The sequence below is a fragment of the Myxine glutinosa genome, chromosome 5 (assembly GCF_964187855.1).
Source record: "Myxine glutinosa chromosome 5, kmMyxGlut1.1, whole genome shotgun sequence".
Taxonomy (NCBI): Eukaryota; Metazoa; Chordata; class Myxini; order Myxiniformes; family Myxinidae; genus Myxine; species Myxine glutinosa.
Genome location: NC_136265.1, coordinates 52556991 through 52584902, shown reverse-complemented (window position 1 = coordinate 52584902; position 27912 = coordinate 52556991). Strand labels below are relative to the sequence as shown.

The window sequence follows — 27912 nt, the reverse complement described above, 5'->3', positions numbered from 1 at the left end:
AACATGATAATCTCTTGTCCACCTGGTCACAGCCCCTGGCTGAAGCACCCCCATATTGTTTGGTGAATGGAACTCACAGCAGGAGGGGGGCCAGCTGGTGCCAGGGAGGCGACCAGTAACGTCAGCGGAGAAGGGATTACGATTTCAGCGGACAGAGGATTAACTGAAGTGTGCCGATATAAACAGAAGGGACTTTGAGCAAAAGGAGAACTTGCTGCGAGGAGCTCTGACCAACGGGAGTGTCGGAGGAACATTAGCCGAACGAGAAGGACCATGCGAAAAGAGTTAATCTCAGCCATTGAATTATGCGGTATTATTTGGTAAATGGAATGAAGTGAATAACCAGTTAATAAACCAGACCTTTTGTAAACCTGTGTCCGGTCATTGGAGTCCTGAGTCTCTCAGCTACAAATTCTTCTACAATTTGGAGGCACCGCTGACATCAACTGGACACAAACAAGTCTTTAAAAGGTAAGTGTGTCTTGTTTTTGGTCCAGTATGATTTACGAACTTGGGAATAGTTATGTTGTATATACATGGAGGATTTGTGTGGGACTTGCGATTGTCCATAGGTGATACAAGGATGAAACGTGTTAAATGATTCTATTTATTCGTGTTTTTCCTAAATGATTTCTGTAAATAAGTATTTTTGCGCTGGTCATTAAGGGTCTTACTGTGACCTGGGAGCAAACGGAGCAAGCGTGCACCTTGCGACCATTTGCTTCCAGGACGTGTAAGGCCGGTACACTCGTTTACCCACCCGTACACGTATAAAGTACTTCTTTTTTTTTGCACTTGTTCAAAGCACTCGACTTGCTCAGCGAGCCAGCGACTTGCTCGGCGCTCGGCGAGCGACAGGGAACCGGGAAAGGGAATTATATTTATATATATATATTTTTACCTCATTCCAATTTATGGTATTGCGACAAAAAGGCTTATATCTTTGGAAACGACTGGTCGGATTTAGACAAATTAAAACTCGTTCAATCAACAAATAAATTCATGACAGACAATCCCACCTCATGCCGGTCCAGAGTTACTGTGAAAGATGGCGATTGGATAAAAATTGCATACCAACACTCCCTCACTGTCCCTCATTGTCCCTCATGTCCATTCCGGCACCCTGTCTCTTCCTCCCGCTCCTTTTCCCTCCCTTTACTTCCCATTGGCGGACGTTTTGCGAGAAGCAAAGCGTTTTGCAGGACGCTTCCAGGAAACAAAACCAGTGCTGTTGTGTTTTTTTTAACGAAATTTGCCAGATAAATAGCATGGGTGACACGGAACCAGTGCTGTTGTTTTTTTTAACGAAATTTGCCAGATAAATATCATGGGTGACACGGAACCAGTGCTGTTGTTTTTTTTGACGAAATTTGCCAGATAAATAGCATGGGTGACACGGAACCAGTGCTGTTGTGTTTTTTTTAATGAAATTTGCCAGATAAATAGCATGGGTGACACGGAACCAGTGCTGTTGTTTTTTTTTGACGAAATTTGCCAGATAAATATCATGGGTGACACGGAACCAGTGCTGTTGTTTTTTTTGACGAAATTTGCCAGATAAATAGCATGGGTGACACGGAACCAGTGCTGTTGTTTTTTTTTAAACGAAATTTGCCAGATAAATAGCATGGGTGACACGGAACCAGTGCTGTTGTTTTTTTAAACGAAATTTGCCAGATAAATATCATGGGTGACACGGAACCAGTGCTGTTGTTTTTTTTTGACGAAATTTGCCAGATAAATAGCATGGGTGACACGGAACCAGTGCTGTTGTTTTTTTTTGACGAAATTTGCCAGATAAATAGCATGGGTGACACGGAACCAGTGCTGTTGTTTTTTTTTGACGAAATTTGCCAGATAAATAGCATGGGTGACACGGAACCAGTGCTGTTGTTTTTTTTAACGAAAAAATAATTCTGTATTATTTAGTTAACCAGTTTGTGTGATGATGGAGATCCTTGATGACGAATCAGGAATAGTGAATGAGCAAACAAATATCACGGATGGTACACCGGATAGGGAAAATGTAGATGAAACCCCTTTTGCTCAGGTGCTGTGTAGCGCTGCACAAAGATCCATATGAGCGGGGCCTGGGTGCTGTGTAATTAGTACACAAAGAGCCAATTACTAGGGTGCTGAATAAACACAAAGATCCATTTTTGGAGCTGGTTCTCCCGGTGCTGTGATTTATTCAAAGAACCAAAATCTTGTAAGAATTAAGATATGATTTGTCGACATTATAAATACTTTAATATATGTAACGATTTTTGTAACGATCATCCTGCAAAAGGTCTGCTCGTTCTTTTTCCTTTGAGTCGTAAATTCCTGTTGAATTCTCATTAAAATGCGGAATTAAGTACGCTGTGTGATGATGGAGATCCTTGATGACGAATCAGGAATAGTGAATGAGCAAACAAAATAACGAATGCTGCGGCTAGAGCAGTGGAAGCGATTTTTGAATTGTTCAATGATTATTCGATATTGTTATGACTTATTGTCAATAGGTATACTAAGTGGCCATGAGGTAGCCTGTTGCTATGTACAGTTTTATTCTATTGTTGATTATACCACATAGCTGTGGTGATAAAGGAAATGTTCGTTTAAATAGATGATTATGATAGGACCATGACTATAAAATCATGATGATTATTATGAATGATATCATAGGGTTCAAATGCAGAATGCTGCATGAACTTGGGAAAGAACTTTCAAGCCCTATGGGATAAATTGGGTATTACAAGCGATGGAGTTTCAAAATTTAGCATGATTGAAGGAATTTGACAGTCCCATTTCAGGAGTTTTACGAAATTTATATTGCCAAGAGATTTTGGGTACTATTAAAAGGAAAATGATGAGATATTTTTCCCAAAGAACTTTAATATCTGCCATCCATTTTGGCTGTCTCACGAATGAAGGATGAGTTGCCTTTAGTGGTTGCAAAGAAAATTTGTGGAGACCAGGCAAAATGGGGAAATATGTCAGATATGACCCTAGGACAGGACGGTGACTCATCAATTAACATGAGGTACGAACCAGAGGTGACGGTCAATGGATGGACCTGTCCTGACATCATTGGGGAAAGGGCTTATGCAAGGAGTCATCCAAAATGATTAATTTGATTTATTGATGAATAGTGATGAATTAATTGAAATTGAATAATTGATTGAATTATTAATTGATTGAATCTAATTGATTGAATTTAATTGAATAAATTTAACTGAATAAATTGAACTGAATAAATTGAATTGAATATATTGATTGTTTGATTGATGAAAATGCGGTCTCAAGAAAGAAGCTTTGATATCTTTGCGAGATATTAACAATGTGGAGACAACCTGGGAAAATTGAGCAAGGTGGTGAGTTTATATACAGATATATATGTGCGGTTACCATTGTGTGATTTCCCCGTCAACAGAGCGGACACCTGAGGATTCACCCATTTCATACTGACCCTCCGGCTCATCTGCAAATACTGATCTGTGAGATTGGATTGTGCAAAAGCCACGGCTGAGGGAGATTCTCTGAAAATCACCGGGTGAACAGGTGGAGAGACCCTTCCTGGAGGTACGAGTGAAGCTTTAGAGGAACAAACTACAACACATCCAACGCTACTTTGATAAAAGGCAGAATGGGAAATGGAGCCTGCAAGAATACACAAGGACAACCAGAGATTCCACAAAAAGGTACTTGTACACATCATATGTACGACCGTTATGGTGCAGAAGCTATAAGGCAGGTCGAGAATTGGTATTTGTGGACAAAGGGACATGATCAGGAGTTTCCAAGAGATGGTACATTTGAGCGAAGTCGATTGGAAAGATTGGAACAAAGATTGAAAGCCAGGAAGAGACAGAATCTAACGGTAGACTGGCTTGCATTCCATCTTTGGGATGGTGAATCCAGACAACGGGAACAGCAAGAACGGATAACGGATCTAGAACTTAAAATAAAAAGGATACAGGATACAGTGGAGGAGACAAATGCACAACTGCCCTCGAAATTAGGAATGAAAGTGACGGTTGTCCCATCTGATTTCCAGTTGTCTCCCCAAAAAGGACGGTACAGAGAATTTTTTCGTGTTTCAGGAGACAACGAGAGATTGCAGTGGCAACTCAGGGATGTAGAGATGCAGCCCAGCAATACAAATGCACAGGTGGACAGAGCAGGTAACGACAGAAGCCGGTGCTTCAACTGTGGAGAGATGGGACACTGGATAAGGAGATGCCCATATCTGAGCAGAAGACAATTTCAACAGGGAAACCAAGGACAAAGAAACCAAGGACAAAGAAACCAAGGACAAAGAAACCAAGGACAAAGAAACCAAGATCAAGGGTACCAGTGCTGACCGATACCTCAGACAATGATTAGGCCTTCATTGCGACAAATCCCAAATGACGATTGGCCTCAACAAATTAGATTACTGGACAAACATGAATAACTGTCGATGATTCTTGGGTCTGAAAAGTTTTCGGAGCAAGAATTATTCATTTTTTTCTTTTGCTTGTAAGCAAAATGATAATTAATTGATCAAATGCCGAAATTGGATCTTTTATGTTGGGCACACAATTTTAAATTTACAAAGTTGGAACAATTGCTTTGCAAATTTTAAACCAAGGGACAAGGGTCACATGATGATCAGGTGGGAATTTCGGACTATTGTTCCACACGATTGATAAGTCAGTGGTCGACTGACATGTAAATGGGTGTGTAGTCAAATTTGGATAAATTATTGTGGGAACTGAAAGGGTAATTTCAATGTGACATCATAGGGGTTTTCTAAGAATAAACTTTTTGGTCCATTTGTGTATTAGCATTTATAAAAAATTGAAGGACAAATTTTATGAAATTGAAATAAAATTGACACCCATCTTGATCTGTAAATAATAGTTCCAACGCAAACAAATACGCATAATGCATGTGTGTGTGTATTTTTTGTGTGTCAATGTTAGTGTTTTTTATTGTTTTGTGTATCAATCTTACAAGATTGTTGACACCGACAGTGTGCCTGTCTGGAAATGGATAGTTTTATGTGGATGGGATTGAATATGCAGAGAATCCGTAAAATAAAATAGAAATAAAATTTGATTATGAACATTATCTCTTTTGTCAAGGGAGATGGAATATAAAGATTTGATGTGCTGGGTTATGAGCAGCCATTAATTAAATAGTAAAATTGTGAGTAATTTGGGGATTCCATTTTGATAGAATTTATATGAGAATAACAGCTATTTATGGATATGAGCTTCATAAAAGGAAATGAGGGAGTACAAAATTATCCAAATTTGGGAGAGGTCTTACACTGACTTCCCAGAATACTCTGCTCATGGATTTATATATATATATATAAACTTGAATTTTATCAGCATATAAATTGTGCTGCATGTATGGATGTGTATTAGGCATAGATGATATGGGAAAATAGTAAAGAAAATCTTGCTGATTGGAACTATTGTGAGTTTTAAAACGGAATGCATTGTGCATCTTAAACCAAGGGGCAGACATGAACGCGCTGTTACGTTATTTATACTCAGAACGCGCTGTTACGTGTACCTGCAACATATTTGTTAATCTCGCACACCTATATTGGCATACTGGTGTCAGTAGTACTCACTGGGTGCATAGAAATGGATGAGCAACAGTTAAGGGGGTGTATAAAAACACTTACTTGGATATTTTCTACAAAAGTAGGGGTTTCAATAAGTGGTACCATACACATGGGATTCATCAAATTAAGTTTTGGAGTTCAAACAAAGTCACTGGTTAACAGATGGGAATGGATAGTAAATAAATTCTTTGATGCTGGGTAAATGAAGTGAGATATTACAAAGACTTATTAGAGCTATTGTTCTTCCTTGCAGCAGTGGGAGAAAATTTAGATCCAACATAATGAATCTATAAATGAATGTGATAGGGATAATATCCTCAATTTGTACTAATTATTTGATTGTGGGTAAAGGAATTAATTAATCGTAGTGGATTGTTAACAAGCAGCCTGAAATGTCCTGAGAGTGTGCATCCATGTAATCAGAAACCCCAGATTTGTTTTTTACAAACAACATTTTGGTAGAGATCTTATGTGGACGAATACTTGCTTGGTAGATAAAAACGGTACTGCATGTTGGCAGCCACTTCAGTGGCCATTTAGGCCGAACAAATAGAAAAAAAAAAACTGTAATTGAATATGTAATTTACAGATGAGTATTTGGGAAGTAAAAAGGGAATTTATTGATTTGGGAGACATTTTTCGAAGGTTTATTAAAGTGTTGCAATATGACATTTGGCAAGGAAAATATTGGATGGGAAAATTAGATCTGTTTATAAAATGAGTTTTGTTGACCCATTGAAGTTAATTCTTTGAATTGTTGTTTAATTAGCATGTTGAGTTCAAATTGGAAATAGTTTGGTAGAGCTTTGGTTAAAACCTTTGGTTGCAGTGTTTTGGAACAAATTGATAAACCGTAGGAGGTTGATAAGAATAGAAACAAATATGGACCTAAAATAGAAAGATTGTTATGATGATATGAATAAATACTGAGATTAAAAGATTAAATCAAGTGATGTTGCAAATGAAACAGTAGAATTAAGATAATGGCATAACGACAATGTTATGAGTTGTGTCAATTACAATATCAGTGAACTCATATCACCACGAGTGACACACTGTTAGGAAAAAGAGGGAAAAGAAAAAGTGGAGAGGAATTATGGTAATAATACATTATGTTTAATTTGTTGGTTTGAGAAAAAAAATTGTTGTTGGGAATTAGGTATTCCCGTTTGTGATTGTAATCATATACAATGCTATTCTTAGTTTAGTAATAAAATACATACCTGATTGAATATTATTTGTGTGACGCATATAAATGAATATAACTTTTGTGTTAAGGAAAAACAACAAATTGTTGAATCTGAAACTGTCGGAAGATATACATGATTATGCTGATTTCATGGTAAGATGTACCCTATCTGATCCAGTGTGTGCGGAAAGCAGATTCAGAGGTGACTGAGCATAAGGATAAGACGAGATCACATTTTGGAGGGATTGCTAACGGAATTGGGAAGAAGTTCGAGAAAGAAAATTTGTGGCTAAAAAATGAAGTTAATCGTGGCATACACCCTCTTTCTCAAAGAATGATGAAGACATTCTCCCGTGTAACTTGGAGATGAATGCTTACCTTCACCAAGGAAATTTATGTGACCATTTGCCTGGATCACACTGCAACATATGAAAGAAAGGCGATCACTTACTCTTGTTCGAAGGCTTCGAACATTCACCACATCAGAAGTTGCAGGACAACGACATTTTACCTGCAACCTCTGTGAAATGCGGGGACATATGTTATTACTTCACCAACGTCCAGGGAACCAGCATGGAGCTGCAAAAAACGGCTGTGCCCTTGTCACAACAGCTGTGCACGATTCTGCTGGTTGCTCCTGGTAAGGACCATGAATGACCTGAACACCATGGTCCCAACATCAGTGTGGATGCATCCGGCATCCCTGTTCCACATCTTGCTGGCCAATCAACGTCACACCAATACTTGCTGCCCACTCACAATGAGGGAGGAGGCAAGTCGACTACAACTGGGTGAAGGCCTTGTTCAGGAATTACTATGGTTTACAGCAAAAAGTGGCAAGAATGCTACAAGGAGAGCAGGGTCAGTCTATGACTCCGAAATGTTACCACAACAGCGAAATCCTACACGAAGTAGTGCAGGAGCTATGAAGACATTAGGAGAAAATGTTTCATACCAGGATTCAAACACAAGTGATCAGCCCTTCCTTTCAAACAAAGTCAACATTTGTGTGGAGGCAAACGTTTTTTGCCAGATGGTGCAGATGCTTTATAAAACTTGAAAATGAAGTGAAATTGTTGTATCTTGGTGATGGTGAAGTGTTGTTTTGAAAATATATTTGTGATGCAAATGCAATAGGCTGAACGATATGGAAGGAGTCAATGACCAACGAAATGTTTTGTGATTCTTGCAGGATGACGGTGTATGCCCAAGGGAATTTGATTACCAAAGTGACTGATTATTTACTTATACTTGTAATGATGTTTACTTGTAGTGATTGATTGTTTACTTATATTGATGTTTAGATTAATGGTTAATATAAACAAAAACAAAAAGATGAGGGAATTGTGGAAGTGTAACTCAGTGTAACTTATTAATTGGCACTGGTAACTTATTAATTAACCTGGTAACAAAGCAGATACATTTTACATGCAAACTCTGTGAAAGACGAGTTTGTAAATGAGTCAGGAATGTGCCCGAACATGATAATCTCTTGTCCACCTGGTCACAGCCCCTGGCTGAAGCACCCCCCTATTGTTTGGTGAATGGAACTCACAGCAGGAGGGGGGCCAGCTGGTGCCAGGGAGGCGACCAGTAACGTCAGCGGAGAAGGGATTACGATTTCAGCGGACAGAGGATTAACTGAAGTGTGCCGATATAAACAGAAGGGACTTTGAGCAAAAGGAGAACTTGCTGCGAGGAGCTCTGACCAACGGGAGTGTCGGAGGAACATTAGCCGAACGAGAAGGACCATGCGAAAAGAGTTAATCTCAGCCATTGAATTATGCGGTATTATTTGGTAAATGGAATGAAGTGAATAACCAGTTAATAAACCAGACCTTTTGTAAACCTGTGTCCGGTCATTGGAGTCCTGAGTCTCTCAGCTACAAATTCTTCTACAATGTCAATGAAAGATAGTCTGTTGGGAGCCGTTGGTGAGGTATGTGGATGGACCAAAGGACCACCGAGGCACTCAGAAACATGGTGGTGGGATGATGAAGTTGGAAAGAGGATTGACGAGAAGAGGAAGAAGTTCAAGGAGTGGCAGAAGGCAAAGGGTACGGGGGCAGAAAAGGCAGAGCATGAAAGTTATAAGGCAGCCAAGAAGGCTGCAAAGAAAGAGGTAGTAAAGGCGCAGGAGGCATGTAGGAAAATGTTTGGAGAACGCAAAGGGGGGGATCTCGCGAGATCTTTGTCGGCGACGTCACGTCTTTTCGAAGCTGTCCACGCTCTCACGCTTTCGAAGTTAAGTAATTGTTCACAATTGTGTTTTTGTCGAAACTGTATTTATCTTTCGGTGTGTGTACCTATAGTGTGTCCTTAGAAAGATTCCCTGTGTTAATTTTTCATACCTGCATAGGAAATCGTCGGTTAATTCATGCCGCGTCTTTTGAGGCTTTCTACCGTGTCCTACCTTGAGGCTTTGTTTTTCTCTCAGCAGTCCATCGATTGTGCTCCAATTACTTTCGTTCTCTCAGTTTTTCCAGTCTTTTCACCCCATACTTCCTTGTTTAAAATCTCAACTCAAAAACAAAAAACAAAAAAACATTTCCTTCTCTGTTCTTATTCGTTGTTCTTATTCGGTTATTCGTTGTTCTTATTCGTTCGTTCGTTCTTCGACCACGTGTTTCACCCTTATTTCCCCAGATAGTTTTCACTGTTAAATTTAAAAATGTTTAAACTTTCCCCTCAAGTACTGTATTCTGTCGTATATGATAACACCTTTTTCTTATTCTTCTTTAAAAGGTTGCTTTCGACTTGCTCACCAAATCTATTCATTCCAAAAAAAAATTCCATCTCTTACAGTTCCTCTTTCATACATTCCCTAAACTCACCTGCACTCCACCCCCCCCCCCCCCCCCCTCCAGCGTCCTTAAACGTATTTTTGACTCGAAGGTCACAAGAAACTCATTTTGCAATAAATGTTCGTTTCCCATTAATCGTACACTTTCTAAAATCCAATCTCACCCCTCCCCTCCAAATCTTCCCCATCACCCATCCCCTCCAAAACTTCCCCATCACCCCTCCCTTCCAAATCTCCCCCCTTGCCCCTCCCCTCCAAATCTTCCCCATCACCCATCTCTTTCAAATCTTCCCCCTTGCCCCTCCCCTCCAAATCTTCCCCATCACCCATCCCTTTCAAATCTTCCCCCTTGCCCCTCCCCTCCATATCCTCCCCATCACCATCCCTTTCAAATCTCCCTCCTTGCCCCTTCCCTCCTAGACTCCCCCTCGCCCCTCCCCTCCTAGACTCCCCCCTCCCCTCCAAATCTCCCCCATCTCCCATCCCTTTCAAATCCCCCCCCCCATGTCCCTTCCCTCCTAAACTCCCCCCTAACCCCTCCCCTCATAAACTCCCCCCTCACCCCTCCCCTTCAAATCTCCCCACCCTCATTTCTTCTCCATTTCCCCCCTCTCACCCCTCCGCCTCAAAGCGTCCTCCCCGCTTCTTCCCCCTTCCAACTCTCATCTCCATCTCCCCCAACCTTCTGCCTCGCTCTTCCTCCTCCTCAAATAACACCTCACTGTGCCTCACCCAATCACCATCAAACCTTTTGTCCGCCCCATCCTTCCCTTTCTCCGAGCTATTCTGAAATCTGTGACACACCTTCAACAGCTCTCCCAACCTCTTCCTCCTCTTCCACCTCTTACCCTACCCCTCCCCTCCCCTGTTCTGTATCCGATGTTCCCCCTTCCTCTTCATTAACGGTATGGACCTCAAACATCCGGGGCCTTCGCTCAACCTTGACTGATCTCTCCATACAGGTTGCTTCTGACAAACCAGACATGATCTGCTTAACAGAAACTTTCCTCCTTCATGATGTCTCTGATTTTTTTTTTTTTTTTTTTTTTTTTTTTTTTTTGTATACAAGATCGAGGCTCGTGAAAGAGCGAACATTAATCACACAGAAAGACAAACCGACACATAAAACATAACAGGGAGCGGTAGACAAGATGGGGAGAGAGGGGGAAGGACACAAACACAACATTTGAGAGCAGGGACCGAGAGACATGGAGACATCGAGAGATCTGAGAGAGGGCGAGGGCTTTGGGGGGGGGGGGGCGTGGGAAGGGGGCAGTGGGAGAGGTATAAAACATATGGACACTGCCAGGACTTCCAGGAAAGAAGTTGGAATTTCAAACAAGGTGGATCTGGGGTGAATTAGCGGGGGTAGAAAAGATCAAGGTTTTGGATGGGGGAAGAAAGGAGATGGTGGTGAACAGCTGTTTTAAAGACCTGGAGGGAGGAGTGGGATTGAAGGGAGTGAGGGAGTTTGTTCCAGAGGCGGGAGAAAAGAGGAATGAAAGAGTGAAGGTGAGCGGAGAGCCGAGATTTCGGCAGTTTAACCATCAGAGGGTTGCTGGCAGATCTTGTGCGACCTGTAGGAATATTTGGGGGACAGAGCACAGAGAGAGCTGGGGGTGCAAGGCCGGAGAGGAGTCGGTAGAAGACAGAAAGACCACCTACCTGCCTGCGGTGAGTGAGTGAAAGGCCCTCAGAGATAGCTTCATCGCGGGAGATTCCAATAATTCTGAAAGCTTTGGTTTCAACAGCGTGAAGCCGAGCTAGGTGTGAGGCAGGAGCACCGGCCCATAGGGGAGAACAGTATTCCATTGAGCTGCGGATGAAAGCCTTGTATGTGGTGAGGAGCTCAGGTGTGCCGAGGAAGGACTTCGCACGACGGAGGATGCCCAGTCGGCGACTGGCTTTGGAGGCCAGCTTGGAAATGTGGTTTTCCCAAGAAAGATCATGGCAGATAGTGAGACCCAAAATCTTGAGCGACAGAACTTCTTGGAGAGGATTGTTGAGAAAGTAGATGGGAGGGTTGTCCAGTCGATCTTTTCGGAGAGACATAGTAAGAGTGTGAGATTTGTCAGGATTGAAAGACATGTTCCACTTGTTTGACCAGTCTGTGATTTTGTCCAGGTCTTCAGAGAGTGAGGAGGCAGCAGACTGCCGATCTGAGGGAAGAGGAATGGAGCGGCAGAGAGTGGAGTCATCAGCAAAGAGATAGAGAGGATTTTCGAGAGAGTCAGAGAGATCATTGATGAAGACCAGAAAAAGCACGGGGCCCAGAACACTGCCTTGGGGAACTCCAGCCTGAACAGGAAGAGGAGATGAGAGAAACCCATTCAGGGCCACACGTTGACGACGACTAGAGAGGAAGTCCGCCAGCCATGCGTGGAGATTTCCATGGATACCAAAGGAGGAGAGTTTGGTGAGCAGAGCGGGGTGCCAGACCGTGTCGAAGGCACGTGATATGTCGAGGGAGACAGCTCTAATTTCCTGTTTGGCATTGAGGACCTCCATCCATTGTTGAGACAGCAGAAGCAGCATGTCCAGAGTAGAGTGACCTGGTCTGAAACCAAATTGATGATCAGAGATCAAGCCATTGGAGAAGAGGAAAGATTTCATATCAGAAGCAATGATGGATTCCATGACTTTGCTGATAATTGGGAGAAGGCTGATTGGTCTGTAGTTGCTAGGATCTGTTTTTGCACCTTTTTTGTGCAAAGCGGTGATGTTGGCTGATTTCCAAGCAGATGGCAGTTGACCTTGAGCAAAAGAGAGGGTGAAGAGAACAGAGAGAGGGTGAGATAGAGCAGCAGAGCAGGATTTTAGGACCCGTGGGCTGATGCCGTCGGGTCCAGTTGCAGAATCAGAGTCGAGGGTTGACAGAAACTTTTCCACCTTGTCAGGAGGAAAGGACACGGAGTCCAGGAGCAGCAGGGTACGACTGGGTATGGTGGGTACAGAGAGGGATGGGTTTGGGACACAAGATTTAGAGGCAAACACAGAGTTGAGGCATTCAGCTTTTTCACGTGCGGAGTCAGCTGTGTAGCCGTTTGAGGTAAGGGAGGGGATGGAGGGGGAACAAACACCAGAAACGGATTTGACCAGACGCCACCAGGATTTGGAAGAGGGAGACAGATAAGAGAGTTCGGTCTTGAGAACGGAGAGATATTGTTTCCTGGCTCTCCTGAGGGTGGACACACACTTGTTTCGGGCTTTGTGAAAGGAAATGAGATTTCCTTCCGTTGGATTTGCTTTCCAGGAGACGAAGGCAAGTTGTTTCTGGGCAACAGCCTCACCACAAGATTCCGTGTACCATGGACGGGAGGAAGGGTATGACAACTGAAGACGAGATGGGATAAATCTCTGCATGAGAGAGAGCAATTTACTTTGGAAGAAGTATCTCTCCCGGGTATTCCTTAGTATCTCTCCCGGGTTACTCCCTCCTCCGGTATGATAGACCTGAGCCTCGTCCTGGAGGTGGGGTTGCTATCTTTATCAAAAACTCTCTTCCTCACTCGCCCTGCACTGCCCTCTCTCCACCTCACCCCCAGGAATACCTCTGGCTACGGCTTACCCTTCGCTCCCACCTTTTGTTCATATGTGTGTTGTACCGTCCACCAAACAGTGATGACTCCATCTACATCTCGCTGTCTGATAATATGGACCAACTTCTATCTACTCATCCCAACTCTCTCTTCCTCATATGTGGTGATTTCAATTGTCACCATGCTATTTGGCTGGGTGTGGGTACCTCTCTCACCAGCCATGGCTCTTCAGCAAAGGACTTCTGCGACTCACTGGGACTGACACAATCTGTCAATTTCCCGACCCGGATCTCAGTCAACGGAGCATCTTCTCTTCTGGACTTGGTTATGACTAACTTCCCTGAAAATGTCTGCTGCTCTTCTTCTGCTCCAATCGGCTCATCTGATCATGTGCTTGTTAAAGTGGACATCTCTCTGGCCATTCTCCGAGAGCCTCCTCAGCGTCGACGAGTCTGGCATTTCACTCAGGCCAACTGGCACGGTCTTCAAGCAGCCATCAATCATCTGGACTGGTCTCCCATCTCCACCGCTTCTGACATCAACTCATCTTGGGAATTCTTCCAAAGTAAATTGCTCTCTCTCATGCACAGATTTATTCCATCTCGTCTTCAGTTGTCATACCCTTCCTCCCATCCATGGTACACGGAATCTTGTGGTGAGGCTGTTGCCCAGAAACAACTTGCCTTCGTCTCCTGGAAAGCAAATCCAACGGAAGGAAATCTCATTTCCTTTCACAAATCCCGAAACAAGTGTGTGTCCACCCTTAGGAGAGCCAGGAAACAATATCTCTCCATTCTCAAGAGCGAACTCTCTTATCTGTCTCCTTCTTCCAAATCCTGGTGGCATCTGGTCAAATCTGTTTCTGGTGTTTGTTCCCCCTCCATCCCCTCCCTTACCTCAAACGGCTACACAGCTGACTCCGCACGTGAAAAAGCTGAATGCCTCAACTCTGTGTTTGCCTCAAAATCTTGTGTCCCAAACCCATCCCACTCTGTACCCACCGTACCCAGTCGTACCCAGCTGTTCCTGGACTATGTGTCCTTTCCTCCTGACAAGGTGGAAAAGTTTCTGTCAACCCTCGACTCTGATTCTGCAACTGGACCTGACGGCATCAGCCCACGGGTCCTAAAATCCTGTTCTTCCGCTCTTTCACTCCCTCTCTCTGTTCTCGTCACCCTCTCTTTTGCTCAAGGTCATCTGCCATCTGCTTGGAAATCAGCCAACATCACTACACAAAAAGGTGCAAAAACAGATCCTAGCAACTACAGACCAATCAGCCTTCTCCTAATTATCAACAAAGTCATGGAATCCATCATTGCTTCGGATATGAAATCTTTCCTCTTCTCCAATGGCTTGATCTCTGATCATCAATTTGGTTTCAGGCCAGGTCACTCTACTCTGGACATGCTGCTTCTGCTGTCTCAACAATGGATGGAGGCCCTCAATGCCAAACAGGAAATTAGAGCTGTCTCCCTTGACATATCATGTGCCTTCGATGTGGTCTGGCACCCCGCTCTGCTCACCAAACTCTCCTCCTTTGGTATCCATGGAAATCTCCACGCATGGCTGGTGGACTTCCTCTCTAGTCGTAGTCAACGTGTGGCCCTGAATGGGTTTCTCTCATCTCCTCTTCCTGTTCAGGCTGGAGTTCCCCAAGGCAGTGTTCTGGGCCCTGTACTTTTTCTGGTCTTCATCAATGATCTCTCTGACTCTCTTGAAAATCCTCTCTATCTCTTTGCTGATGACTCCACTCTCTGCCGCTCCATTCCTCATCCCTCAGATCGGCAGTCTGCAGCCTCCTCACTCTCTGCAGACCTGGACAAAATCACACACTGGGCAAACAAGTGGAACATGTCTTTCAATCCTGACAAATCTCACACTCTTACGATGTCTCTCCGAAAAGATCGACTGGACAACCCTCCCATCCACTTTCTGAATAATCCTCTCCAAGAAGTTCTGTCACTCAAGCTTTTGGGTCTCACTATCTGCCATGATCTTTCCTGGGAAAACCACATTTCAAATCTGGCCTCCAAAGCCAGTCGCCGACTGGGCATCCTCCGTCGTGCGATGTCCTTCCTTGGCACACCTGAGCTCCTCACCACATACAAGGCTTTCATCCGTAGCTCAATGGAATACTGCTCTCCCCTCTGGGCTGGTGCTCCTGCCTCACACCGAGCTCATCTTCACGCTGTTGAAACCAAAGCGTTCAGAATCATTGGAATCTCCCGCGATGAAGCTATCTCCGAGGGCCTTTCACTTACTCACTGCAGGCAGGTTGGTGGTCTTTCCGTCTTCTACCGACTCCTCTCCGGCCTTGCTCCCCCAGCTCTCTCTGGGCTCTGTCCCCTAAATATTCCTACAGGTTGCACAAGATCTGCCTGCAACCCTCTTATGGTTAAACTGCCAAAATCAAGACTCTCTGCTCACCTTCACTCCATTCCTCTTTTCTCCCGCCTCTGGAACAAACTCCCTCACTCTCTTCAATCCCACTCCTCTCTCCAGGTCTTTAAAACACCAAATCTTCCCCCATCCAAAACCTTGATCTTTTCTACCCCGGCTAATTTCACCCCAAATCCACTTTTTTGAAATACCAACTTCTTTCCTGGAAGTCCTTGGTGTCTTTGTGTTTTAAACTTCTCCCCCTCCTCCCCCTTCCCACGCCTCCCCCCCAAGCCCTCTCCCTCCCACACATCTCCCGATGTCCCTGCTCTCAAATGTTGTGTTTGTGTGCTTCCCCTTCTCTCCCCATCTTGTCTACCGCTCCCCTTTTTATATACTTTGTTTGTCTGCTTGATTTGCTTGTGTGATAAATGTTAGCTCTTTCACGAGACTCGATTCTGTATACAAAAATAAACAAATAAATAAATAAATAAAACCTTGGATTTGGAAGAGGGTCAGAGAGCGGTATTCAGAATTGCAAAGCAGATAGCGAAAGAGAGGTGTGATGTGATGGGGGTGAGTTGCTTGAAGGATGAAGTGGGACAAATCGTTGTGGACCCAGATGGAATTAAAGGAATAATAATAATAATAATAATTCATTTATTTTGTATAGCGCTTTTCCAGAAGCCCAAAGGCGCTTTGACAGAGTGGAAAACATAATGCATAACAATACATGAAAACAACAATTGCAAAAAGACAAGAATCAATAGGGAAATATTTAAAGCAAAAGGAGGGAGAAGGAGAAGAGATAGTCAGGGGTTAAATGCTGTGGGTTGAATGTTGAATGCAGTGTTGAACAGGTGGGTCTTTAGTGATGTTTTGAATGTGGTGAGTGAGGAGGAGTCTCTGATGGTGTGAGGTAGTGAGTTCCAGAGGGTGGGAGCAGCGATGGAGAAGGCCCTGTCCCCCCAGTATCTGAATTTGGTCCGGATGGGGAGGGGTCAGGAGGTTGGTACCAGCAGAGCGGAGGTTGCGGGTGGGAGTGTGTCTGGAGAGGAGGTCAGCCAGGTAGGATGGGGCCAGGTTATGGAGGGCTTTGTATGTCAAGAGGAGGATTTTGTACTGGATTCTCTGGGGGATGGGGAGCCAGTGAAGCTTGTAAAGGACGGGGGTGATGTGTTCACGGGTCCGGGAATGGGTGAGTAGACGGGCAGCGGAGTTCTGAATGTATTGGAGTTTATTGGTGATTTTTGCGGGTGAACCATAGAGGAGGCTATTGCAGTAGTCCAGACGGGAGGTGATGAAGGCGTGGATGAGGGTTTCTGCAGCCGTGGAGGAGAGGGATGAGCGGAGACGGGCAATGTTTTTCAGGTGAAAGAAGGCTGACTTTGTGATCTGTTTAGTGTATTTGTCGAAGGAAAGGGTTTGGTCAAAGATGACGCCAAGATTCCGGATGAGAGGGGAGGTGGATACTGGGAAGGATATATGGAAATGCTGTTGAATGCAGAGAATGAATGGGATGGCAACATAGAGAGTAACCCAGTTTTAGGACCGGCAGAGAAGATAACCGAGAAGGAAGTTGAGGAAGCGATAAAAGCAATGAAGAGTGGAAAGGCGGGAGGGCCGACGGGAGTTGTGGGAGATATGTTGAAGGCAGCGGGAAATTGGGGTGTGAGGAGAATGACAGAGATCTGCAATCTGGTGGTGAAAGAAGGTGGCATTCCAGTGGATTGGGAACTGAGTACCCTCGTCCCTCTATACAAGGGGAAAAGTGACCCTCTGGACTGTGGCTCATATCGAGCGATAAAGTTATTGGAGCATGGAATGAAGGTATTGGAAAGGGTGTTGGAGAGGAGGATAAGGAAGAAAGTGAAGATTGACGAAATGCAGTTTAGATTTATGCCAGGAAGAGGAACGACAGACGCGCTTTTTATTGTGAGGCAGTTGCAGGAGAAGTACATGGAGAAGAGGAAGAAGTTGTTTCTTGGGTTTGTTGATCTGGAGAAAGCATTCGATAGGGTTCCACGTGAAGTAGTGACATGGGCATTGAGGAAGTTAGGAGTGGAGGAATGGTTGATCAGAGTAGTGATGGCAATGTACAAAAGAGCGCGCACAGCTGTAAGGATGAAGGACGGGAACAGTGGTGAGTTTGAGGTGAAGGTGGGAGTGCATCAGGGGTCGGTACTAAGTCCACTACTATTTGTAGCTGTGATGGAGTTGCTGGCTCGGAACGTAAAGGAGGGTTTACCGTGGGAGTTGTTGTATGCAGATGATCTGGTGTTGATTGCAGAAAGTATGGATGGACTGAAGGAGAAGATGAACAAGTGGAAGGAATGTATGGAGACAAAAGGTCTGAAGGTGAATATCGGAAAAATGAAGGTGATGCAAGTGGTGAAGCATGTGGTGAGGTGCAAAGAACTGGGAAGTGGCCGTGTGCTGTGTGCAGGAAGGGTGTCGGAGTGAATTCCATCAATGTACAATGTGCGCTGAGTGGGTTCATCAAAAATGTAGTGGTTTGAGAGGGTCATTAAGCAGTGTGGCAGCTACATTCAAGTGTAAGATGTGCACAAAGGGAGCTGCAGATGGAGGAAATGTTGAGTTGGATCTTGGAGACGGCATGAAGCTGGAAGGTGTGAAAACATTTTATTACCTAGGAGACATGCTGAATGGAGAAGGTGGATCAGACTCGGCAACGGTTGCTCGAGTGAGATGTGCATGGAAGAAGTTTCGGGAACTGAGTGGCATGCTGACAAGGAGGGGAGTGTCGTTGAAGCTGAAGGGAAATGTGCATGCTGCACATGTGAGAAGTGTTATGATTTATGGGAGCGAGACATGGGTAATGAACGTAGAGCAGCAACGAAGGCTGGAAAGGGTGGAAATGCGAATGGTTTGGTGGATGTGTGGAGTATCGTTGAGAGAGAGGAAGACAAATGATGAATTGCGAAAGATGATGGGAATAGAGCCTGTGATTGATGCTGTGAAGAGGAACAGGTTGAGATGGTTTGGTCATGTGTTGAGGAAGGATGAAAGTGACTGGTTGAGAAGAGTGATGGAAATGAATGTAGAAGGAAGTAGAGGACGGGGAAGACCAAGAAAGACTTGGCTAAAGATGGTCGAAGAAGAAATGCGGCCAAGGGGGTTATAACAAGGGGAGATGCAGAAAATAGGGCAAAATGGAGAAGATTGTCATGGGGACCGCAAGGCTAACCCCCGCTCTTGCAGGGAAAATGGCTTTAAAATGCCTGTTGTTGTTGTTTGTTGTGCGGTTTTCAAATGAGAACGCCAAACAGGCCAACACTCAAATATCACCCTGCTTTGGGTCAATTGGGGTCTTAAAACTTTGGGTTAAGGATGGGAGATTGATGTGTTCCACCTATTTGAAGTCCTGCAATAAATTCTGAACATAACATGTGTGCCCTGGAGAAAACTGTGGGCGAGAAGAGGGGAGTGGGAGGCAGAGAAACGGCAGAGGGTGCAGGCTGAGAAAGGATGTGGTATAAAACAGAGAGTCCACCATCTTTTCAGTGATTAACCTGGTATGGTGCACGAATTGGGTCCGCGCTTCAGCGCCTCAACGCAGAACATCGACTAGCTTTGGTTGGCTATCCTGTCAGCGTCTCACTGCAATCGATGTGTTCGGAGACGCCGATTCATGAAAAACTAACCTGGCAGGCATGGAGATCTTTTTGTCTCAAACCTGCCAGGAGGTGTGGCAGTCGTTGTTGAAGACTCCACGACTGCAGAAATGGTGCGAACTGTGTTTAATGCACAAAAGCACGTGTTGATTTGAAAGACTTTCATGTTTGCATTGATCAAGCGAGCTTTTCTCAATTGTACTTCACACCAGGGAGAAAAGGCGGCGAGGATATTCCTGATGGCCCTGCATCGGCAAAAGCTCATAGAACTACCAGAAGATCTTGATCCTGAGAAGCTCGAGAGCGGCTGGGATGAAGTGGACAGCAACTTGAGCAGCGGAGCACTTACGATACTTCAACGGAATCGACCGCGTATCGTGGAAAACCTTGATGAGCTTGAGGAACTTGCTGATCATTTGGTGGCCGAAGATGTCATCACGATGGAGGACAGAGAAAGAATTACTTTGGCTGGCTTGTCAAGGCAACAGAAGGTAACCGATTGCTCCTGATGTTCTTTTTTGCTTCGAAAAGTACATCATTTGATGCTGATTGTTGTTAAAGTTTCACTGTGGTCTTAGGAATCGCAATGGTAATGCCAATGGTGGATTTTGTATTCATGTAACGGATGCGTATTTGATCAGAATTTGTTTCAAATTTTTTTGATCTGCTTCTTGAAGCATTAATTGGATATGGCATTGCTTATTGTAAGATAGGGAAGGAATTTGATACAAACTCGATCCTTTTAGTTATTATAGCTGTTGGTGGTCTGCCAGTGGTGACAGAAGCCAAAATGTCCGGTTGTATTTGGAACTCCCGAGATGTGATTGCCTTGAACCAGGAATATTTATTTATTATTTTTCCCCACGATTTCAGATTTTAATGGGATCGGGAGCTATTTATGGCTTTGTTTTCTTTTTCATCACTTTGTGAGAGCAATGTCTGCTAACTGGTGAGTATCCGAATCAGGACAGTGTTTATGACATTATTTTAAAATGTATTTCTTTATCTCTGCTGTTCAGTACAAAAGTTTTTCTGCACACAGAAGGAAGGTGAGATTTGGGTTTTGTTTTTTTTCAGGTGAGAAACTTGCTGGATACGATCTATGCCAAAGGTGAAGCAGCAGGTGAAGTGTTTTTAAAATTTGCCAATATCACAGACGTGGTTGCACAGGGACATTGGCAAAATCCTGGTGAGTTTTCTTCACTAATTACGGTAGTATAAGTATCATTACCCCACAAAGCGAAACGCGATTTGTTTACTTCTGTCCATCCACAAACTTCAGCTTGTGATTGAGGAACAACTTAATTTCCATTTAATGTTATATTTTGAACACGGAACATTAATTAGAAAACTTTTAAAAATATTAATAAAATATTAAAACATTAAATACATTAAAATTAATACAAAATAAAACATACAAAAATAAAAACATTTTAAAAAGTGGTCTTTCTGTCTTCTACCGACTCCTCTCCGGCCTTGCTCTCCCTGCTCTGTCTGTGCTCTGTCCCCCAAATATTCCTGCAGGACACACAAGATCTGCCAGCAACCCTCTTATGGTTAAACTGCCAAAATCAAGACTCTCTGCTCACCTTCACTCCTTCATTCCTCTTTTCTCCCGCCGCTGGAACAAACTCCCTCACTCTCTTCAATCCCACTCCTCCCTCCAGGTCTTTAAAACAGCTGTTCACCACCATCTCTTATCTTCCCCCATCCAAAACTTTGATCTCTTATACCCCTGTTAAAACACCCCAAATCCGCCTCTTTGAATCCCCAGCTTCTGTCCTGGGGTTCCTAGAAATGTTCATTTAATTTGTACCGTGTACCCCTCCCTCCTCCCGCAGCCCTCCCCCTTCCACAGATCTACCGGCGTCCCTGTTCTCTTCTGTTGTGCTTGTTCTGTTGTTGTGCTTCCCTCTCTCCCCCTCTTGTCTCCTGCTCCCTTCATTGCATGTTTTGTGTGTCTGTGCAGGTTTTCATGTTCAATGTGTTAGCTCTTACACGAGCCTTGATTCTGTTTACAAAAAAAACAAGAAAGAGCAATCAGAGATTGCAGACCCTCGCCGGGATGTGTTTTCAGTGGTTTTTGAGGCTTTTGTGGTAAAACAAATATGGCGGCCGAACCACGTGACCGATGACGTCATCATTCATTCATTTTCATTCAATTTATCCCGATATTATGCTCAAGAAATTTTATCTTGATCGCATGAAGTTTTGTACTTGTCGAATGATGACGTCATAATGGAGGCACCTATGACATTATCATTAACAGATGTTATTCCACATGGAGAGTTCTTTACAATGAGCCATGTCTCAATTTTTTCTATGCAGCGCTTTCGGAGATATAGAGGTGTAAATTTTTCGGTTTTTCCAAGATGGCGGCTGAACTACGTGACATATGACGTCATATGAATGAATGAATGAATGATCGTTTTAAGGCCATTTTTCCCCGCTAGAGCGGGGGTTAGCCTTTAATTATTATCATTAATTATCATTAATAATTACTAGTACCGACTGCAAAGCCGCAATGAGCCGGCGAAGCCAAAACCTCTTGCCACTATTTTACCCATCACCATGGCATCAGTAGGTTAGGTAGTTGGTAGTAGGTAGGTAGGTAGTTGGTAGTAGGTAGGTGTAGTGGGTACCGTACCTGGTAAAACTTGGTAAAAGAGAAGAGCAGACAGTCCTCCCCAATGGCAATACCTGCATACAATAAATGTCACAAGAAGCTTAAGGAAGTAACTATACGATGTGCTAGCTTAAGGCCTATTTTTAACTGGGCTTAACATACGTTTTCACAGTAAGTGTGTAGTCTTCTAACTTCAGTCGCTGTCAGGCGCCAGGGCTGGTTCTCTGACTCTCCGGGCACGGCGGCTTCCTCCACCAGAAGAAGTTAGCTTGCAGTGATTAATTCGGTGAATTCCGTCTCAACTTCGGATATTTCCTGCCGTGAAAAACTATCCGTATTTCTAAACTAAATATGTAAACCGCTTATACCGTATTTCTGGCCGTGAAAAACTATCCCATACGGCCGCGAGATTTCTAAAAAATAATTTTTCGTCAATGTGAGAATATTTGAGCCGTTTTCACCGTCCGAAACGCGTAATAAGCTTGTAAAATAATATTTTTTCAAATGCTCGAATCTCATTGGTTCTGGTCTTTGATGACGATTTTCGTTGAAGATAATGAGGTTGGTCTTAACGTATTTTAATTACTAATGAGAGGTTTCATTAGATTATGAATCAAAGAACGACGGGTGAAACAAACTCCTATTGAACTTTTTCGCAATTGTTTTATGCAAACTTCCGCATCCAGTCGATGGCTGTCTCCAGCACTCCATCCATTGAAAAAATATTTTTTCAAATGCTCGAATCTCATTGGTTCTGGTCTTTGATGACGATTTTAGTTGAAGATAACGAGGTTGGTCTTAACGTATTTTAATTACTAATGAGAGGTTTCATTAGATTATGAATCAAAGAACGACGGGTGAAACAAACTCCTATTGAACTTTTTCGCAATTGTTTTATGCAAACTTCCGCATCCGGTCGATGGCTGTCTCCAGCACTCCATCCAGTGAGTGATTTCATTTTAGAAATATTTTTGCAAATGCTCAACTCTCATTGGGTCCGGTGTTTGGTGACGCGTTTTGTTGAAGATAACCAGGCCCGTGCGGGCCAATGTTGGTCTTAAAGTATTTTATTAATACATCGGAGGTGCATAAGATTATGAATCAAACGACGACGGGTGAAAGAAACTCCTAATGAACGTTTAAAATTTGTTATGCATACTTCCGCCTCTGCAAGATGGCTGCGTCCACGGCGCTTCGGATTCTCGAGCCAAGGCATAATCAGGTTTTCAACATAATACGTACTCGTTTATTGACAACACCGGCTTCGCCGGCTATCATAATTATCATAAAATAATTAAATAATTATCATAACGTCATAATTATCATTAAAACATTCTGCAGGTAGAGTTGCACCTATGGTGAAAATTTCCTGTCGATCGGACCAACGGTTGCAGAGAATATCATATTTATTCTGTGCGGACAAACAAACAGACAAACAAACAAACGGACTCGAATGCAATATCCTCTCCTCTGGCGAGGGTTTAAAAAAAAAAAAAAAAAAAAAAAAAAACTTCAGGCCTGTAGTTTAGTAGTACTTTGGCTCTGAATTCGTCCCGACTGCCCATACGCAGAGAGGAGTCAGATAATATCTGTCTGTCAGTCAAACACAATAGAAGGTCACTCCAAATAGGGACCTTACTGTTTTTAATGATGTCGTAAAGGACACAAACAACAGGCATGAACAACTAATGTACGGTGTTAAATAAGGTGGCCCCCGTTACAACATTTGGGGGGAGGGGATGCATCAATGGTGGTGCACAAAAAAATAAGAAATTATACGCACTTTAAAATCTTCATTTTATTTCAATTGAATTATATACAGGTACTTGAACACTTTACAACACAAACCTTCTGTTCAGCAGGACTTGGACAGAATATTACAGCATTTTATATCATCTCGACCAATGAAATTTGTTGCTCGTAGACCCTGCCCATGTTTTTTTAAGACAGCGCAGACGTAATGTGTTTTATGAGCTCTCTAGTTATAAAATGAAGGAAGGATTAATTTTCTGAAGAATAATCTTGTTTTTACTCATGACATGTTTCAGGTCGACAAGATTGTTGCAGGTCGACTCCGCATGATTGTTGTTGTTGCTGTTGTTGTTGTACACTGCGCCTTTCCTATTCCATCTCCAGGCGCTGAATGATGTCATCTCCGGGCACAGAAGGGGGCCCGGCGATGACGTGCGCTGAAAGGGAGTACTCAGTTATCACTCTGTTTGTTTGTTTGTTACCTGCGCCACTGAAGGTGGATGGAGGTTGTTTTCACCCCTGTCTGTTTGTTTGTTTGTTTGTCTGCCTGTGAACAAGATATCTCAAAAAGTTGTGGATGGATTTGGACGAAACTTGGTGCACCGGTTGGGTGTATGACAAGGACAAATAGATTCGATTTTGGTGAAGATTTGAATATGGATTCGGATATGAGAATTATTTAATTTCTTAAGTGATTCTTCACCATTGGGAGATAGGGCCAAAAACGATACATTACGGGATATCTCAAAAAGTTATGGATGGATTTGGACTAAACTTGGTGGGCAGTTTGTGTGTGCGACATGGAAGAATGGATTCGATTTTGGTGAAGTTCTGAATATGGATTCCGATCTGAGTTATTTAATTTTTGATGAAATTTTGATTCTTCACCACTGAGTGCTATGGCCAACCAGGTGGAGTTATGCTCTCTACTGAGTGCCGTTCTCGTTTATTCATGAAGCTACTGCTGATTCTCCACAATAGGGTTCGGTCAGTTGGACGGTGAGGCTGTGTGTGTGTGTGTGTGTGTGTGTGTGTGTGTGTGTGTGTGTGTGTGTGTGTGTGTGTGTGTGTGTGTGTGTGTGTGTGTGTGTGTGTGTGTGTGTGTGTGTGTGTGTGTGTGTGTGCACGCCCACGTGTTGTACAGTAAATCGATGCATTCACATTGTAGATGCTATTTATTCTGTCTGGCTGCAGTGGAGAAGTTTAAGGAAAAATTGTGCAAGCATCATGAGGCTGCGACGAGATGCATTAGAACATACAGCAATCAAGAAGCCCTCGAGCTGGACAGTATTTTTGTGGAGCCATGCTTGCAAACTATCACGAGCGATCGGGAAGAAGGCGGTCCCGTGACACTGCCCGAACTGCTGCCACCATCCGAAGTTGCAAAAGGCAGGAACGTGGTGATCGTGTCAGGAGATGCAGGAAGCGGGAAGTCCACACTGTTGTTGAAATTGATTCGTGACTGGGCACTAAAAACGTCGTATGGAACATTTGACATGCTCTTTTTTTTCAGATGCAGTGATTTGAGCCTTTTGGACTGTAAAGTATCACTGCATGAACTGCTTTTTGATCGCTGCTGCTGTCCAGATATTCGCCGTGACCTGGTAATCCAGCGAATTCTGAAGCGGCCACAGAGTGTGCTCTTGTGCTTTGATGCACTTGATGAGTTTCGCCAGTTACTCGGAGAGAACACTCCAGTGTGTGCCTCACATGATTGTCAAGTTTCAGTAGCAACTCTTCTGGTAAATCTTCTGCAAGGGACCTTGCTTCGTGAAACCACCAAAGTGGTGACCACGCGGATTCCCGTAGACCTTCAACCACTCTTCAGCTCTACTGTGGCACGTACGGTGGTTGTTGCAGGTTTTACTCCTGAAGGTGTTTTGACGTACCAAAAGCACTTCCCACAGAATGATGATGATGGTCGTCGGGCGGCCTTAGATCTACTAACCTCCAGCCCACAGATCCGAGGTCTGTGCCAGTTACCAATATACTCTTGGATTATTGCAAAAAGCCACAGCTGCATCTGGGCAGCCGAACTGGACAACAGCAGTAGCTGTAAATCCACACTGACAACAACTGAGGTGTTGTTATCATTGGTACAGGTGTTTCTGCAGCACAACATGACCACCACGAAGGCTCGGTGTCGTGTTGCTCTCTTCGACGAAGCGAAGCCAGCAATTTGGCGCCTGGGAAAGTTGGCCTTGGCTGGTCTTGTCAATGGAGACTCTTCCTTCCGTGAAAAAGATCTAAACAACTGTGAGATTGAGGAATCTGATCTCGCCCTCGGTTTCGTCAGCAAGTCCCGCTCCAGTGTTGGCTGTGACATCGATGAAATCTTCTCCTTCCTGCACACGACGCTGCAGACGTTTCTTGCCGCACTTTTTCTCACCACGTTCCACAGCGCTTTGACACTGCTGGAGCATTTTCCAAACTACCAGAGGCCATCATTTCCTTTCAAGTTTTTCCTCTGTGGTCGTGTCAATGCACATTTGCAAAAACGTTCCCAACTCGGTGAAAGTAAGAAGAGTAACCTCAAGGTAAGTTAATCTCTTACTACGGTGTTTTTTAGGGGGGTGGAAAGGGCATTGTGAATGTTGGACAAGTGGAAGAATATGTGACCTGATAAATTGTCAACTGCTGATTTAAAGGCAATTAAAGTTGCAAAGTACATGTGTTCTTCCAGTAGCCCCCCGACATTTGGTTAAAATCACAAAATCCAGGCTTACGGCACACCTTAACCGATTTCCCTGCAACTATCGGGGATGCCTCTTCATGATGGTTGTACCACCCCCCCCCTTCCCTCCTTCACCACCCTTTCCCAATGCAGTACAGGGCACAAATGTTCTCCACTCTTCTTTGATGCCCGGAATTGTCAGGGCAGTGTCAACGGTCAGAGCGCCAATCGGCCCCCATGGACCGGTCCACTCCCTCTTCACTTCACTTCACCCACTCCCATCTTCCACAATAACCCCTCGCACACAACACATCACACTTGCACATGCGTCGCATATCCACAACAAACATTTGTCTCCACTTTGGGGAGTGACCTCCCTCCGACAGTCCTCCTCTTCGCATCATCACAATTTGCCCATTGACAACATCTGTTGAGCACCTACACACAGAGGCAATCAAAGGTGACAATTGGACATGAGAGGAGCACCTTTCCTTGCATCTGCAAGTGCCGATCCAAATCACCTATGCCACTACATATCCAACCACTCACAGAACTCCAAAATACATGAAGACTATGCCGCAAAAACATTACGGCATCCTTCAACACACCCCTTCCACTGATCAACGATAACTACAAAAACACATCCATACCGACATCACCATAAACACAATCACCAACCTGGTCCAAACTGCATTTTGGGTGCTCATCCCCTACCCAATGACGACACAGAGAAATTACTCCCCAGGTGTGATCATGTTCACCTTTTGCGCCTCCACTGTGAACACCACCCATACCTTTTACAGGACAAACATAGACTCAATGAGACCATTGACTACACCTGCAACCTCTTCCACACTGCCCCACTCCCAATAAAACACATTATGGAAGACTGAGCGACCCTGGCTCGATAAAGGCAAGAGCAAAACATCTTAGATGTGAGGAAACTCAGGGGCGCTTCTCGGGGATCGATCGGCCATGTCCGTGCTGCAGGTCTGGTCATCCACCAAGGTCTTTCACCATTGATGTCATTCTTCACCATTAAGTGATGAGGCCAAAAATGATATATAGCAGGATATCTCAAAAAGTTTTGTACGGATTATGACAAAACCTGGTGGATGATTTGGGGAAGTGAGAAGCACAAGCCGATTAGATTTTGGTTAAGGTCAGAATGGATGCAGATTGGGTCCATCAGTGGACTACAAATTGTAAAGTGTTTAGCCTTGTGGAGGTATGCACTCTTATTTTTGTGATTTACCGATTTGGAAATTTTGAAGCTAACTTAAGGACATAACTGACACACTCTCTGTTAAAAAGTCTCTGATGTTATGCGTACGATATACGTGAATGTTTCCTGCTTTGCTTATTAATGTTTTCTTGCAATATGTTGATGCCATGTTGGTGTCGTGCGAGCCTGTAATTCTTACCTTTTTCTCTTATAATTTGCACCGGAAAGGGAGGAGACTTCCGGCTTCTTGCTGATGGCTCGTGTGAGCGAGTTGATTGCCGCCATCTTTGCCTTGTTTTATTCAATGTTGTGCCGAAAGGGAGTTTAGTGTCTCGTCCTGTCCGAACCGTTTGATCACGGCCCTTTTCCTGGATCCACTGTTCCCTATTATCCTCCATACGAGCGAGCCTTTACCGTAGGATTCCCGAGCCTACTTTTCATGGTCCTTGCGAGCCGGATAACGAACAGCTGGACAAGGAAATCAT

The 27912-nt window shown here is 43.9% G+C and overlaps 1 protein-coding gene across 6 annotated transcripts in view; it reads left to right on the top strand.

The window, feature by feature from the left end:
* Window positions 1-27912, top strand: part of LOC137427527 (nucleotide-binding oligomerization domain-containing protein 2-like) — a 105743-nt gene that overhangs the window by 13314 nt on the left and 64517 nt on the right. For all 6 annotated transcript variants that reach the window (XR_010984514.2, XR_013623484.1, XM_068117087.2 and 3 more), the window contains exons 3-5: window positions 19363-19641; window positions 20228-20339; window positions 24723-26065. Coding sequence is in view for 4 of the 6 variants with exons in the window: in XM_068117087.2 (XP_067973188.2) it covers window positions 19363-19641; window positions 20228-20339; window positions 24723-26065 (1734 nt within the window). In the remaining 2 variants the exon portion in view is untranslated. The remainder of the gene's footprint in view (window positions 1-19362; window positions 19642-20227; window positions 20340-24722; window positions 26066-27912) is intronic.